Raw genomic sequence first — 16,381 nt, forward strand, 5'->3', positions numbered from 1 at the left:
GAACATCTGTGCAGCCTACCACAGAGATTAGAAGCGTTTTTCCCGCCTTCTTATGGAAACCCAAAAGGAGTCATTCCTAACAGCCCCAGAGGCTTTCCATAGTCCCCTACATACACAGTGGAGTACCTTGCCCATTGTGCTAACACAGAGCAGCGGAGATATCATTTGTTTTGCCGCCAACCTGTCACTCAATAATTTTAACTTTTTTGCTATTTTAAATAGGGATATAAAACTAATACTGAGGGGGCTAAACATTTTTTACTTTAGCCCCCTCATGGAGCTGGGGCCGTCTGGACCGCACAAAAAAAAGACAGCCGGTCTGGACTTAGTGGGAAGTAGCCATCAAGTTTCTTTTCTTTTTTCAAATGCTCACTCAGCCAATTTATTCAGTACTTTGAGAGTCACAGGAACCGGTATGTGCTTAATGTAAAGCAGATGTTGATATCCCCCCTCCCCTCTTTAAAGGGAGAATCCATATGGTTTGCATAAATGCAAATAGCCATGTCTATGAAGTAATAGCTTGGGCCCGGTTTCTTGCGATGGAACATAAGCTTACAAGTGTTTTATTTTACCCAGTAAGTTGACTGAGAACACACTCTCATTTACAGAAACAACATGGGGAATGTACAGGGGAGAGGAGATGAAAGAGACAATTTGAAGCTGGGGATGATTAGACGGCCATGATGGTATGAGGGCCAGATTGGGAATTTAACCAGAATAGCGGGGTTAACACTCCTACTCTTACTATAAGTGTCATGGGATCTTTAGTGACCACAGTGAGTCAGGACTCCCGTTTAATGTCCCATCCGAAAGACAGCACCCTACACAGGGCAATGTCCCCAATCACTGCCCTGGGGCATTGGAAGATTTTTTTTGACCACAGGAAAGATTTCCTCCTTCTGGCCCTCCAACAGGGGCGGCAGGGTAGCCTAGTGGTTAGAGTGTTCGACTAGTAACCAGAAGGTTGCAAACCCCCGAGCTGACAAGGTACAAATCTGTCGTTCTGCCCTTGAACAGGCAGTTAACCCACTGTTCTTAGGCCGTCATTGAAAATAAGAATTTGTTCTTAACTGACTTGCCTAGTTAAATAAAGGTTAAAAAAATAAATAATAATAAAAAACACCACTTCCAGCAGCATCTGGTTTCCCATTCAGGGACTGACCAGGACAAACCCAGCTTAGCTTCAGAGGCAAGCCAGCAGTGTGATGAAGGGTGGTATATTGCTGGCACAAAATTATGCAATGTTTCTATAATGGCCAAAAAACTCACATGCATTTACAAAAAACACCACATAGGGAGAATGTTCAATAGGTGCGATCGAAAGAAAGGCAGCGCTGCTCTCAGATCAGCATTCTCCATTCAAATCTTACAACAGATCAGCTCCTAAAAATAAATGATCACCTATGGCTGCAAATAATGAGGCAGCACATCATTGCGCACATGTTAGGCCTACACAGACAGTAGTCTACAATTAGCTAAATAGAACTCAATTGATTGAACATTAAATTGCTTTAAATACATATATAGGCCTTTGTAGCCTACAATATTTATATTTTAATGCTGCCATCCCCCATCTTTTTACATTTTGATTGTTTATAACAATTGCAAAGACATTGGCAACTTTGTATTAGAGTAAACCTTGTTCTGAAGTTATTGGTGGTCACAGAGAGACCGATAAATATCTTGATTCTATGTTTAGCGGAGATCTTTTGTGTATAAAGTGGATAGGCAAAAAAGCATCTAACAACCCAGTTAGCGGGTGTATGAGGCAGTCGGTAAATAACAAGTGTTTTCTAGTGCAACTTTAGTAATAATGGTTTTGGGAAACAGCTCTGAGATTTAATGATGCACCTGCAAAGTTTATATCGATGAACTTAGCCTTAAGCTGCTTTTGGGAAACCTGACCCTGGACAATAAATTACGTGAGACAAAACACTTTTATTTTTTTTATTTTTTATACATAATTTGAAGTGCAAATTACATTTTCGAAAGACACCCTTTGCATGTGGAAATGTATAATTTAGTCAAATCACTTTTTGGTGTAAAAACCATAGAAACAAAACAAACAATGTTTTAAGTGAAAAGAAGGCATTGGTCTGAACCCAAAAATAAAGAAAATTCACGAGAACCACATTGCCTACTCCACCCATGCTGTACCAAGGTTTTCCGGCACACAGCTTTGACCTACTACAGTTGGTCTATTGTACTTCAAACAATGTGTATGCAGGTTGCGAAGGATTCAGACAACCTAATTCATACTTTTGAGGAAAAATTGTCTTTACAGTGTCCTGCTATTCAAATGATGTATACTGAACACAAATATAAATGCAACATGTGCAGTTTTGTCACACAACAGATATCACAGATATCTCAAGTTGAAGGAGCGTGCAATTGGCATGCTGACTGCAGGAATGATGAGGAAATACTGTATTTAAGGAAATACAGGCAGCACCATATTACTACAAGAAAAAAACAGCTCACTCAATCAAGCATTATGGTCTTGTAAGTATAAAAGCAAAGCATGCTCTCATACAATTAAAAAAAGCTTTAAAAAGGTAATGGAATGGAATTAGTGTGTGAAGAATACAATACTTTAACTTCTATGTGGTACAAATCACAATATTGTGAGAGCACCTGCTCTACGAGTATGAATTAGGCTGTTTGAGAAAGTTTGAATCCTAAGCAACCTGCATACACATCGTTTGAAGTACAACAGACCAGCGTAGCTACTATAGTAGGTCCAAGCTGTGTGCTGGAAGATCTTGGTAGAGCATGGGGCTTTGTGGTGCCCATTTGAATTTCCTTTATTTTTTGGCTTCAGACCAATGCCTACTTCTCACTTAAAACAGTTTTTTTGTTGTTTTTAATTACATATTGGTACAGACCGTACAGTCGAGAGAAAAAAAGATACACGCCCATCTTTCTGCAAATCTTTGGCTGGTGGCTAGGCTACATGTCTGCTTGTGTGTCTATCTTTAAAAAAACATTTTTTTTTACCTTTATTTAACTAGGCAAGTCAGTTAAGAACAAATTCTTATTTTCAATGATGGCCTAGGAACAGTGGGTTACCTGCCTGTTCAGGGGCAGATCAACAGATTTGTACCATGTCAGCCTTGAAGGTGGTAGAGCCATTTTCAGTCAAAAAAGATTCCAGTTTCCCGGTGGAGGCGCCGGGCCAGACAGCTCCCGGCTAATCCACAGGATTCTGGAGAGCTAAATTTCCTTTCTCCGTGTGTGTGTGTGTGTGTGTGTGTGTGCGTGCGCGTGCGTGTGTAGCATCTTAAGCACTAGTCTCCTCAGCCTTCATCACAAAATGAACAGGCTAGCACTTGATACTACTCATGGGGAAAACATGATTTTCAGGCTTGATGTGCCATTTCACCATGCAGAAACCTATACGCATGCACAGATCCACGCATACACGTGCACACACACAAAGTGTTATGATTAGTGTGAATGTACACATAGCTGATCCTACACACCAGTGAACAAAAGACAGATTCCCACGCTGAGACCAGTCCGACAATATCACACTGGAAACAGGGACGAAACAGACCCCCCCACACACACACACACAGTTGTCTCTCTTGTCTGTTATCTTTCACCTTCCCCATCTATTCTCTGCCTTCTGCAAACAGAGTTAAGTGAACACATCCCCGAGCATCCTCCATCTCCCCATCTCTCTCCCCATCTCTTTCTCCCCATCTAATAAGATCACTTTCAGAGACAGCAGAAGGGTGACCTCTCGCCACAGCCCTCCCACTGTTCCATCTGTTTGCATACTCCCTTCCACTCTTTCTCTCTCTTTCTCTCCCTCTCTCTTTGTACCAAAGATTCATGGAAAAGTACTAGTCAGTCTTTACAGACTTGCACCCACTCAATATACAGTATACTGACTCTCTTACTTATGACATCTAAACACTCCATACTCTGGCTTCTTCTGTTTGTCTGTCTTCCTGCCATCTCTCTATCTCATTCTTTTCATTCTCATTCATTCTTTCACACAACCCTCCTGTCCTGTTCTATCTGCCTGCACATGTCTCTCCCCTGTGAGTTCCATCTGTACAGCACAGCAGCATTCAGGGAGAGGTAGGGGGTGAGTCATGAACTGGGCTCCAACAACACAGTGCGGCATTCACATTCTTAGGACTTTTCCTTTTTATAGGACACACACATAGATACAGGTGGCAGACTGTAGCCTATATGTGGACATAACAGTCTAAAGAAGTGGTTTTATTTTATTACAGTTGAGCTCCAGACTGATAATAGAAGCCAAACAGGCAGCTACAGTGAGGGGGGAAAAGTATTTCATCCCCTGCTGATTTTGTACGTTTGCCCACTGACAAAGAAATGATCAGTCTATAATTTTAATGGCAGGTTTATTTGAACAGTGAGAGACAGAATACCAACAACAAAATCCAGAAAAAAACGCATGTCAAAAATGTTATACATTTATTTGCATTTTAATGAGGGAAATAAGTATTTGACCCCTCTGCAAAACATGACTTAGTACTTGGTGGCAAAACCCTTGTTGGCAATCACAGAGGTCAGACGTTTCTTGTAGTTGGCCACCAGGTTTGCACACATCTCAGGAGGGATTTTGTCCCACTGCTCTTTGCAGATTTTCTCCAAGTCATTAAGATTTCGAGGCTGATGTTTGGCAACTCGAACCTTCAGTTCCCTCTACAGATTTTCTATGGGATTAAGGTCTGGAGACTGGCTAGGCCACTCCATGACCTTAATGTGCTTCTTCTTGAGCCACTCCTTTGTTGCCTTGGCCGTGTGTTTTGGGTCATTGTCATGCTGGAATACCCACCCACAAACCATTTTCAATGCCCTGGCTGAGGGAAGGAGGTTCTCACCCAAGATTTGACGGTACATGGCCCCGTCCATCATCCCTTTGATGCAGTGAAGTTGTCCTGTCCCCTTAGAAGAAAAACACCCCCAAAGCATAATGTTTCCACCTCCATGTTTGACGGTGGGGATGGGGTTCTTGGGGTCATAGGCAGCATTCCTCCTCCTACAAACACGGCGAGTTGAGTTGATGCCAAAGAGCTCCATTTTGGTCTCATCTGACCACAACACTTTCACCCAGTTGTCCTCTGAATCATTCAGATGTTCATTAGCAAACTTCAGACGAGCATGTACTTCTTGAGCAGGGGGACCTTGCGGGCGCTGCAGGATTTCAGTCCTTCACGGCGTAGTGTGTTACCAATTGTTTTCTTGGTGGCTATGGTCCCAGCTGCCTTGAGATCATTGACAAGATCCTCCCGTGTAGTTCTGGGCTGATTCCTCACCATTCTCATGATCATTGCAACTCCACGAGGTGAGATCTTGCATGGAGCCCCAGGCCGAGGGAGATTGACAGTTATTTTGTGTTTCTTCCATTTGCGAATAATCGCACCAGCTGTTGTCGCCTTCTCACCAAGCTGCTTGGCGATGGTCTTGTAGCCCATTCCAGCCTTGTGTAGATCTACAATCTTGTCCCTGACATCCTTGGAGAGCTCTTTGGTTTTAACATTATTGACATGTGTTTTTATTAATGTTTTTGTTGTTATTCTGTCTCACTGTTCAAATGAACCTACCATTAAAATGATAGACTGATCATTTCTTTGTCAAACGTACAAAATCAGCAGGGGATCAAATACTTTTTTCCCTCACTGTATGTAGATGTCTGAGAAAACAACGAGGCTCGTCTGTTCGTCTTACTCCATGACAGGAAGGTGACAGCCTGTCTTTGCGTCCTTAATTTTTTTTGGACACCTTTATTTAACTAGGCAAGTCAGTTAAGAACAAATTCTTATTTTCAATGACGGTCTAGGAACAGTGGGTTAACTGCCTGTTCAGGGGCAGAACAACAGATTTTTACCTTGTCAGCTTGGGGATTCGATCTTGCAACCTTAAAGTTACTAGTCCAACGCGCTAACCACTAGGTTACCTGCAGCCCCATTAACTCAGTAAAGCTGTTTAGAACCGTCTGAGATTTGACAGCAGCTGGGGACTTCTGGAGGGAAAGAGGTCAGACAGTATTCAGCCAGCATGACACTGAGCCGACTAAGACCAGACTGAGTATGATCTTTGTCTCTGCCTGTCTACACCTTGCAATGTGTCAAAGTCTGTCCCAACAAAACCATGTGTGTCTGGATCAATGATACACAGGCCAGATGCATGAAACTTGAAACAGTCAAGATACATGAAATTTGAAACAGGCCAGATGAATGAAGCTTGAAACAGGCCAGATGCATGAAGCTTGAAACAGGCCAGAAGCATGAAGCTTGAAACAGGCCAGAAGCATTAAGCTTGAAACAGGCCAGAAGCATTAAGCTTGAAACAGGCCAGATGAGAAAAAAGCAACAAAGGAGCCCTATGAGTGAGTGAGTGAGTGAGTGAGTGAGTGAGTGAGTGAGTGAGTGAAAAGACAATCAGAGGACAGGAGCAAAGGTGAGAAGTGGCGACAAAGGACACCTCTGCTAGTTAGAAGGTGCCTCAATGCGGTGGGGGCCGTAGAGCTCTGGGGTCCCATGCGCCTGTCATTGATTTTTACATTGACACCCCTCCCCCTTTTGTTTTTACACAGCTGCTACTTGCTGTTTATTATTTATGCATAGTCACTTTACCCCTACCTACATGTACAAATTACCTTGACTAACTTGTACCCCCGCACATTGACTCGGTACCGGTACACCCTGTATATAGCCTCATTATTGTTATTTTATTGTGTTACTTTTTATTTTATTTAGTAAATATTTTCTTAACTCTATTTCTTGAACTGCATTGTTGGTTAAGGGCTTGTCATCAAGCATTTCACGGTAATACAACACCTGTTGTATTTGGCGCATGTGACAGGAATGTGACTGAAAATGCGTCTCTGGCCATAAAAAAACTCAAAGAAAACTGATTTAAAGAAAGGGGATATCGGTGAACAAATTCCGTGGTCAAGGCTATGACGGAGCCAGTGCAATGAGTGGAATTTACTCAGGTGTTGAAAAGCACATAGCAGACCGAGAGCCTAAAGCTTCTATTCTTCTTTATGAGACATACTTTGGAAACCATCTCTCCCCATAAGCGACAGCTACAGGGATGGTCAAAACAGCCAGACAGCTAGGTCCGGCCAGGGAAAGTGAGGAGAAGGGAGTGTAGCTTCAAATACAGCAGTTCTGTAACTTTAATTAAGCCTCTCATTCTCCTTAGTTGCCGGCCTCAACCCATTACGGAAAGAGATTAACTGTATAGGAAGCTCAGGGGACAGCCAATATATTGGCAGATGAAAACAGATGCATGTTTGTACCACCACAGTCAGAGACTGGCACTAAGACAGCATTGAACAAACAAGAAACAAACAAGAAAACACTCACCCAGAGGTGGCACTCCTAGTAGCCGGGGACTTTAATGCAGGGAAACTTAAATCTGTAGTACCAAATTTCTATCAGCATGTTAAAAGTGCAACCAGAGGGGTGAAAAAACTCTGAACCACCTTTACTCCACAAACAGAGACTCATACAAAGCTCTCCCTCGCCCTCCATTTGGCAAATCTGACCATAATTCTATCCTCCTAATTCCTGCTTACAAGCAAAAATTAAAGCTGGAAGCACCAGTGACTAGATCTGTAAAAAAAAAAGTGGTCAGATGAAGCAGCTGCTAAGCTACAGGACTGTTTTGCTAGCACAGACTGGAATATGTTCCGGGATTCCTCCCATGGCATTGAGGAGTACACCACATCAGTCATTGGCTTCATCAATGAGTGCATCGATGACGTCATCCCCGCAGTAACCATACGTACATACCCCAACCAGAAGCCATGGATTACAGGCAACATCCGCATTGAGCTAAAGGCTAGAGCTGCACCTTTCAGGGAACGGGACTCTAACCCAGAAGCTTATAAGAAATCTCGCTATGCCCTCTGAACAATCAAACAGGCAAAGCATCAATATAGGACTAAGATCGAATCGTACTACACCGGCTCTGACGCTCATCGGATGTGGCAGGGCTTGCAAACCATTACAAACTACAAAGGGAAGCACAGCCGAGAGCTGCCCAGTGATACGAGCCTACCAGACGAACTAAACTACTGCTATGCTCGCTTCGATGCAAATAACACTGAAACATGCATTTGAGCACCAGCTGTTCTGGAAGACCATGTGATCACACTCTCCGCAGCCGATGTACATAAGACCTTCAAACAGGTCAACATTCACAAGGCCGCAGAACGAGGACGTGTACTGCGAGCATGCGCTGACCAACTGGCAAGTGTCTTCACTGACATTTTCAACCTCTCCCTGTCGGTGTCTGTAATACCGACATGTTTCAAGCAGACCACCAGAGTACCTGTGCCCAAGAACACTAAGGTAACCTGCCTAAACGACTACCGTCTGTAGCCATGAAGTGCTTCGAAAGGCTGGTCATGGCTCACATCAACACCATTATCCCAGAAACCCTAGACCCACTCCAATTTGCATACCGCCCCAACAGATCCACAGATGATGCAATCTCTATTGCACTCCACACTGCCCTTTCCCACCTGGACAAAAGAAACACCTATGTGAGAATGCTATTAATTGACTACAGCTCAGCGTTCAACACCATAGTGTCCTCAAAGCTCATCGATAAGCTAAGGACCCTGGGACTAAACACCTCCCTCTGCAAATGGATCCTGGACTTCCTGACGGGCCGCCCCCAGGTGGTAAGGGTAGGTAACAACACATCCGCCACTCTGATCCTCAACACGGGCCCCTCAGGGGTGCGTGCTCAGTCCCCTCCTGTATTTCCTGTTCAATTATGACTGCACGGCCAGGCACAACTCCAACACCATCATTAAGTTTGCAGACGACACAACAGTGGTAGGCCTGATCACCAACAACGACGAGACAGCCTATAGGGAGGAGGTCAGAGACCTGGCCGTGTGGATCCAGGACAAAAACCTCTCCCTCAACGTGATCAAGACAAAGGAGATGATTGAGGACTACAGGAAAAAGAGGACAGAGCACGCCCCATTCTCATCGACGGGGCTGCAGTGGAGCAAGTTGAAAGCTTCAAGTTCCTTGGTGTCCACATCACCAACAAACTAACATGGTCCAAGCACACCATGACAGTTGTGAAGAGGCCACGACAAAACCTATTCCCCCTCAGGAGACTGAAAAGATTTGGCATGTATCCTCAGATCCTCAAAAGGTTCTACAGCTGCAACATCGAGAGCATCCTGACTTTCCTCACTGCCTGGTATGGCAACTGCTCTGCCTCCGACCGCAAGGCATTACAGAGGATAGTGCGATCGGCCCAGTACATCACTGGGGCCAAGTTTCCTGCCATCCAGGACCTCTATACCAGGCGGTGTCAGAGGAAGGCCCTAAAAATTGTCAAAGACTCCAGCCACCCTAGTCATAGACTGTTCTCTCCACTACCGCATGACAAGCGGTACCGGAGCGCCAAGTCTAGGTTTCAGAGGCTTCAAAACAGCTTCTACCCCCAAGCCATAGGACTTCTGAACACCTAATCAAATGGCTACCCAGACTTTTTTCATTGCACCCCCCTCTTCTTTTACACCGCTGCTACTCTCTGTTGTTATCATCTATGCAGTCACTTTAATAACTTTACCTACATGTACATATTACCTCAACTAACCGGTGCCCCCGCACATTGATTCTGTACCAGTACTCCCCTGTATATAGTCTCGCTATTGTTATTTTACTGCTGCTCTTTAATTACTTGTTACTTTTGTTTATTATTCTTATCCATATTTTTTTAAACAAAATTGTTGGTTTGGGGCTCAAAAGTAAGTATTTCACTGTAAGGTCTACACCTACATGCATGTGACTAAAACAATTTGATTTGATGTTTAGTGGACAACAGTTCTTGGAGGGTCTTTCCATGACATAGACTGACCAGATGAATCCAAGTGAAAGCGATGATCCCTTATTGATGTAGAATACAATCAGTGTAGATGAATGGGAAGAGACAGGTTACAGAATGATTTTTAAGCCATGAGACAATTGAGACATGAATTGTGTATGTGTGTGCCATTCAGAGGGTGAATGGGCAAGACAAACAATTTAAGTGCCCATCGAACGGGGTATGGTGCCAGGCGCATCGGTTTGTGTCAAGATGTACTATGCTGCTGAGTTCACGCTCAACAGTTTCCCATGTGAATCAAGAATGGTCCATCACCCACAATTGTGAGACGCATTGGTCAACATGGGCCAGCATCCCTGTGGATAGCTTTCAACACCGTGTAAAGTCCATGGCCTGACGAATTTAGTCCGTTCTGATGGTAAAGGAGAGGGGGGGATATACTCAGTGCAGATTGCGAGGATTGCTCATGTCATGCAGGTTCAGGTAGGTTATACAGGACAGTTGTATAGTCTAAAAAAATCTATTAGTAGCTGATTAGTATGCGGTTGCATCTACATTTTTTTTTAAACTATCTGCAATGTTTGAATATCCAACTTTAATTACTGAACAAGTAATTACATTATTGCCGCCAGCCAGGCGACACTGTGTATAGGTTAGTGAAATGTTAGGCTTAACATGACAAATGGATGACCAAAGAGGCCTACCAATAAAAATACATCCATTAGCTAAAGCAAAGCTATAGACTACATGCCCTGGCATCATTGATTTGATAGGCAGCAGCATTGACAAGTTGCAATTTCAACACCATGGACTGCGACCAGTAGTCTATACTTTGTGAGTGGATGTCTGGCTGACGCATTAGATGTTTGTTTGGGGGGGGGGGGGGGGGTCGACCTTGCGGGGGCCCAGAGAAACTGAATTACGCCAGTGGTGTGTGTACACGCATGTTTCCTTGTGAGAATGAGTGTGCGTGCACATGCATATGTGCATGTGTGTAGCCTATTTTGTGAAAGCAGAATTGTGATGAGAGCGCAAAGTTCAGTACCCCTCTGTTCTCCTGCTACCCAGCACCACTCAGAGAGATGAGATATTGGCCCAAAACACAGCAGCACTATGTATGCTGTCTGGCAGTGGGAAGATCACTCTGACTAAGAGGTAGCTCTTAATCACTGAAGCCTCTGTATGCATCCCAAATGGTACCCTACTCCCTACATAGTGCACTACTTTTGACCAGGGAGAGAGCCCTGCATCCTCTGGCTCAGCAGGGCTGATGAATGGGGATGGCTGCAAGCAAATCATGAGGTTGTTATGTGACGCTGGCCACACAAAGATTTATGACCCTCTTGATGTCCCCTAACCTTAAAACATTTGCTGTTTAGTTTGTTCAAACCACTAACTAGTGGTCCACAATATCAGCACTGTAAAACACGGCACTGTAAAACACATCACCCAAACGGCTGGTAGTGGTATTCCCTCTGGGTATAGGCTATCGACTAAATTCTACTGGCAAAGCAAGAAAGTTTGGATTAACATAATATATTGAGTTGTTTTGGGCAACATGGACTACATACTGTATCCTACAACACTATATGTAATTTTATGCAGGTTTCTTTGCCAGAGTCTTTGGGGTAGTCTGTGGTTATTGTCTGGCGAGTCAGAGTGCAGATGACAGAACGACACAGCAGGGAAGTGCACCAGTGGTAGGCCTACAAACAAAACCTGTGGATCGCTATTTTCAAACCAAACCAATGCGACAAATGAGACTTGTTTCCGTTTCTAGAAGAACACAGGCATCCACCATGTGCTGTTTGTGTACAATCATTCCAATACGACATACATTGCGCCGTCACCAACACAGCCGCCGCGAGCCTGTCTTTGCCATAGGAATGCAAGACATCTGTGCACAAGGGAAAAACAACACACCCGGAGCTTCTCTGCTGAAGTCCTGTTTTTGCACCAAGGGGAGAGAAGTATGATGACGTCTGTTATGATAAACTCGGAATGTCGCCTATCAATGAAAGATGGCTGGCCTGCAATAAACTTGGTTTAATAGGATAAATGAACAGTTAGATTGTAAATGAAATAGCCTTATCAGTTCTTTCAAATTATATAATACAATAGTAATCCATCCCTAGGCCAATTATTAGTCTCTGAAAACACCAATTATGACCTGTTGACAATAATGAATCTATAGCAACCTCAGCCATCTGCCGCTGTTAGCATGGTGAAGATCAGCATAATTATTGATTGGGTGGATGCCTTATATTCAGGGAGAGGATGTAGGACTAGGATCAATATTAAATACATATCTTGTTCACTGTAGGGCTACTGACCACCAACAACATCATTCTGAGTTGTTAGGGAATCTTTATAACATTAAATGTCAAAAGCAGAGCAAATGTTGTACGACTGCACATAATCTTTCTAACAACAAAATAAAATAAAATGTGGATAACTAATGGCAAGGCCAACAAAAGTCACTGCCCCAAATAAGAGCTTACCATATCAACTTTTAATTTTCGAATCTTCTCATCCAGACTCCTGCCCGTGATGTCTCGGTCTTTGGTCTCCAGTGAATTCAACTTGACATCTCCGCGGTGGCTGGACGCCTCTTCCCGCATGCACTTGAGCAAACCCTCAGGTGTCTTCCATCCGATTTTCACCTCTAAATCTTTTAAATCTGGAATAGACTCGTTGGCAGCTGTGCCCTCATCCATACTGTTCCGTTCTTTGTCAAATCAAAAGCACACTATGTCCTCTGTGATTCTTGGATATCCTTGTCTGTCAAACTGCAATAACAGCAACCTCTAATTGCAACGTCTGGCATCCTACGCAACTCCTCTCCAATCGATGCGCCAGAGATAACAGGCTAAATAATGCACTAAGTCCTTTTAGTTTTATCAACAGACAGAACATTGAGAAACACTATTATACTATGGTCCTGTTGAGGTCATGGATGTAGAAAATAGCCCAATACCATTGCAAACACCGCCGATGCTGTGAAGTTAGTGCGCTGTTACAATCTATTGAGATGATGCGCTCATCAGCTGAAATAAATACACATTCACTGGTCTGTATTGTGTCAAATTCGCACTGAAAGGTTATCGCGATTAAGTCCAATGGCTCGCTGTGAAGGTGCATTCATATAATGTGAATCTTCCTCAGAAAAATACAGTCGCAGAAGCCTATGAAAGAATAGTCTACATTTCCCTCGAGTCCAAACGAGTGGTTTTGCTTCTCAATACGGAATAGTCCTTTCTAGATTAGGCTAGGTTAGGCCTATGCATGAAATACACAACAGGGACCTGGACGTAATTCCTACAAACCACGCGTCGAAACGCAAATTCCACCTGCACGATGACAGCCGCAGAGGGGAAAACTGAACCGTAGCGCACAACTTGCCTTCCGTAAGTACTGTAATATCCCCTATACGCCTACCGTAATAGTGCTGATGTGAAACGCACCACCCCATTCCAACTGGACACGAATAATAGAACACCTGAACACCGACGTAATAGCCCATTTCGAAGCCTTCTGCTTACTTGGCTGATGTTGATTCATGCTTTCTCACAGAAGAGTCATGTTCCGTAACAGCACCATCAGTGAAAAGCTCTCGCCACAGTCAGTGCTGCCAAGCCGGAGGTGGTAGAAAGGGCGATCGGGGGTCTAATCACAGTAATCTAGTGGGACAGATGTCTATGTCATTTAATACTGGATGAGACAGTCATTCATTTGATTGATATTTTTCTGCACACCATCTGATATACTATACTGCTGTATCAGACCATCAAAGCACACCTACAACATAATAATAGCAGAGAAGGCCTGTAATTTTCATCATAGGTACACTTCAACTATGCCAGACAAAATGAGAAAAAAATCCAGAAAATCACATTGTAGGATTTTTTATGAATTTATTTGCAAATTATGGTGGAAAATAAGTATTTGGTCACCTACAAACAAGCAAGATTTCTGGCTCTCACAGACCTGTAACTTCTTCTTTAAGAGGCTCCTCTGTCCTCCACTCGTTACCTGTATTAATGGCACCTGTTTGAACTTGTTATCAGTATAAAAGACACCTGTCCACAACCTCAAACAGTCACACTCCAAACTCCACTATGGCCAAGACCAAAGAGCTGTCAAAGGACACCAGAAACAAAATTGTAGACCTGCACCAGGCTGGGAAGACTGAATCTGCAATAGGTAAGCAGCTTGGTTTGAAGAAATCAACTGTGGGAGCAATTATTAGGAAATGGAAGACATACAAGACCACTGATAATCTCCCTCGATCTGGGGCTCCACGCAAGATCTCACTCCGTGGGGTCAAAATGATCACAAGAACGGTGAGCAAAAATCCCAGAACCACACGGGGGGGACCTAGTGAATGACCTGCAGAGAGCTGGGACCAAAGTAACAAAGCCTACCATCAGTAACACACTACGTCGCCAGGGACTCAAATCCTTCAGTGCCAGACGTGTCCCCCTGCTTAAGCCAGTACATGTCCAGGCCCATCTGAAGTTTGCTAGAGAGCATTTGGATGATCCAGAAGAAGATTGGGAGAATGTCATATGGTCAGATGAAACCAAAATATAACTTTTTGGTAAAAACTCAACTCGTCGTGTTTGGAGGACAAAGAATGCTGAGTTGCATCCAAAGAACACCATACCTACTGTGAAGCATGGGGGTGGAAACATCATGCTTTGGGGCTGTTTTTCTGCTAAGGGACCAGGGTGACTGATCCGTGTAAAGGAAAGAATGAATGGGGCCATGTATCATGAGATTTTGAGTGAAAACCTCCTTCCATCAGCAAGGGCATTGAAGATGAAACATGGCTGGGTCTTTCAGCATGACATTGATCCCAAACACACCGCCCGGGCAACGGAGTGGCTTCGTAAGAAGCATTTCAAGGTCCTGGAGTGGCCTAGCCAGTCTCCAGATCTCAACCCCATAGAAAATCTTTGGAGGGAGTTGAAAGTCCGTGTTGCCCAGCAACAGCCCCAAAACATCACTGCTCTAGAGGAGATCTGCATGGAGGAATGGGCCAAAATACCAGCAACAATGTGTGAAAACCTTGTGAAGACTTACAGAAAACGTTTAACCTCTGTCATTGCCAACAAAGGGTATATAACAAAGTATTGAGATAAACTTTTGTTATTGACCAAATACTTATTTTCCACCATAATTTGCAAATAAATTCATTAAAAATCCTACAATGTGATTTTCTGGATTTTTTTCTTCTCATTTTGTCTGTCATAGTTAAAGCGTACCTATGATGAAAATTACAGGCCTCTCACATCTTTGGGAGAACTTGCACAATTGTTGGCTGACTAAATACATTTTTGCCCCACTGTACATTTAATTCTGTATCTCCACACGATTTAAACAAATAATTACCTTTCACCTCTTTCCTATAAGCCACATTTAGACTGTATACAAGAACACTGTCCATATCAGATTTGCATTTCATTTATGAGTTGGACCAAGTGGCGACCCATCATTTAGTGTAGGTAGAGCAAATGTTAAAAGAAATATGTGTCACATATCAGTTTGCAAACAATATAAAAAAATATGTATATCATTGAGTTAATAAAGCCGCGTCTCTTCTTTGTTTTCTTGAGTAAAGCAGCTCCAAAATGCAGGTGTTTCAGCCTAGCTCAGTGCTTTCTGTGGTGGTGAGGCAAGCCAGCAGAAAATACAGAAGCTTTGCGCCATGATTGGCTCAGTGTTCTGTCACTCATGGTGACACTACGTCACCACCAAGTCTAATAAGGGTAGAGCTAGAAAATTCTAGCCCATTGGGTGCTGCAATAGAGTTACATTAGAAGTGCCCATCCAAGAAGGCTCAAGGTCATTGGCCACAGATAAAATGACGTCAAATCACGTTATATGTACAGTAGCTTTGATTGGACTGATCATGTCAACATCATACTTTCAAAATCTTACCAAGCAGGAATCGTCATGAATTAAGTCGACAATCTACTGGCAAATCTTTTTTAATCCTTGTCACATGAAGAGAAGTAATGAAGAGAAATTATAGATAAAATGTATTGGTGCTCATCGACCATTGGACAAACATTACACAACAAGTTGGAAATCGCAAAAATTCAACAATGAGGGGTTTGGAAGTAATCAGTGACAGTGGCTAACTGCAAACATTGCAAAGCAATCACTTGCCTGCTATTCAGTGTAGTGGCTGTGTGGTCCCAAATCTGGGATTAAGGGGCTCTTTTCCAAGTTTAAAATGAAAAACATTCAACATTGGTCTTTCTGTCAATGAAGCATGATTTGTGCTGTGCCTAAAACAACTGTTAACTCGGAACTGTGAAAACTTGGCTTCAGTGAGTTCAAGACAACTGGGAAGTTGGAAATAAACAAGCTTCGACTGGGAAAATATGTTTTGAACGGTCATCCAACTCAGAAGTGTAAATCCTGCATCTTTCTAGAGCTATGGCCTGAAGATCAATGAGGTCATCATGACTCAACCTTGTTTTTTTCCTAGTTCCCAGTCATTTTGAAGCACCATAAATGCAGAGAA

The 16,381-nt window shown here is 43.3% G+C and overlaps 1 protein-coding gene across 1 annotated transcript in view; it reads right to left on the bottom strand.

The window, feature by feature from the left end:
• Positions 1-13,051, bottom strand: part of LOC139410260 (leucine rich adaptor protein 1) — a 30,462-nt gene extending 17,411 nt beyond the window's left edge. The window contains exon 1 of the mRNA XM_071155733.1: positions 12,348-13,051. Coding sequence (XP_071011834.1) covers positions 12,348-12,563 — 216 coding nt within the window. The 5' untranslated portion in view covers positions 12,564-13,051. The remainder of the gene's footprint in view (positions 1-12,347) is intronic.
• Positions 13,052-16,381: the final 3,330 nt, after the last annotated feature.

The sequence above is a fragment of the Oncorhynchus clarkii genome, chromosome 5 (assembly GCF_045791955.1).
Source record: "Oncorhynchus clarkii lewisi isolate Uvic-CL-2024 chromosome 5, UVic_Ocla_1.0, whole genome shotgun sequence".
In the NCBI taxonomy this organism is placed as follows: Eukaryota; Metazoa; Chordata; class Actinopteri; order Salmoniformes; family Salmonidae; genus Oncorhynchus; species Oncorhynchus clarkii.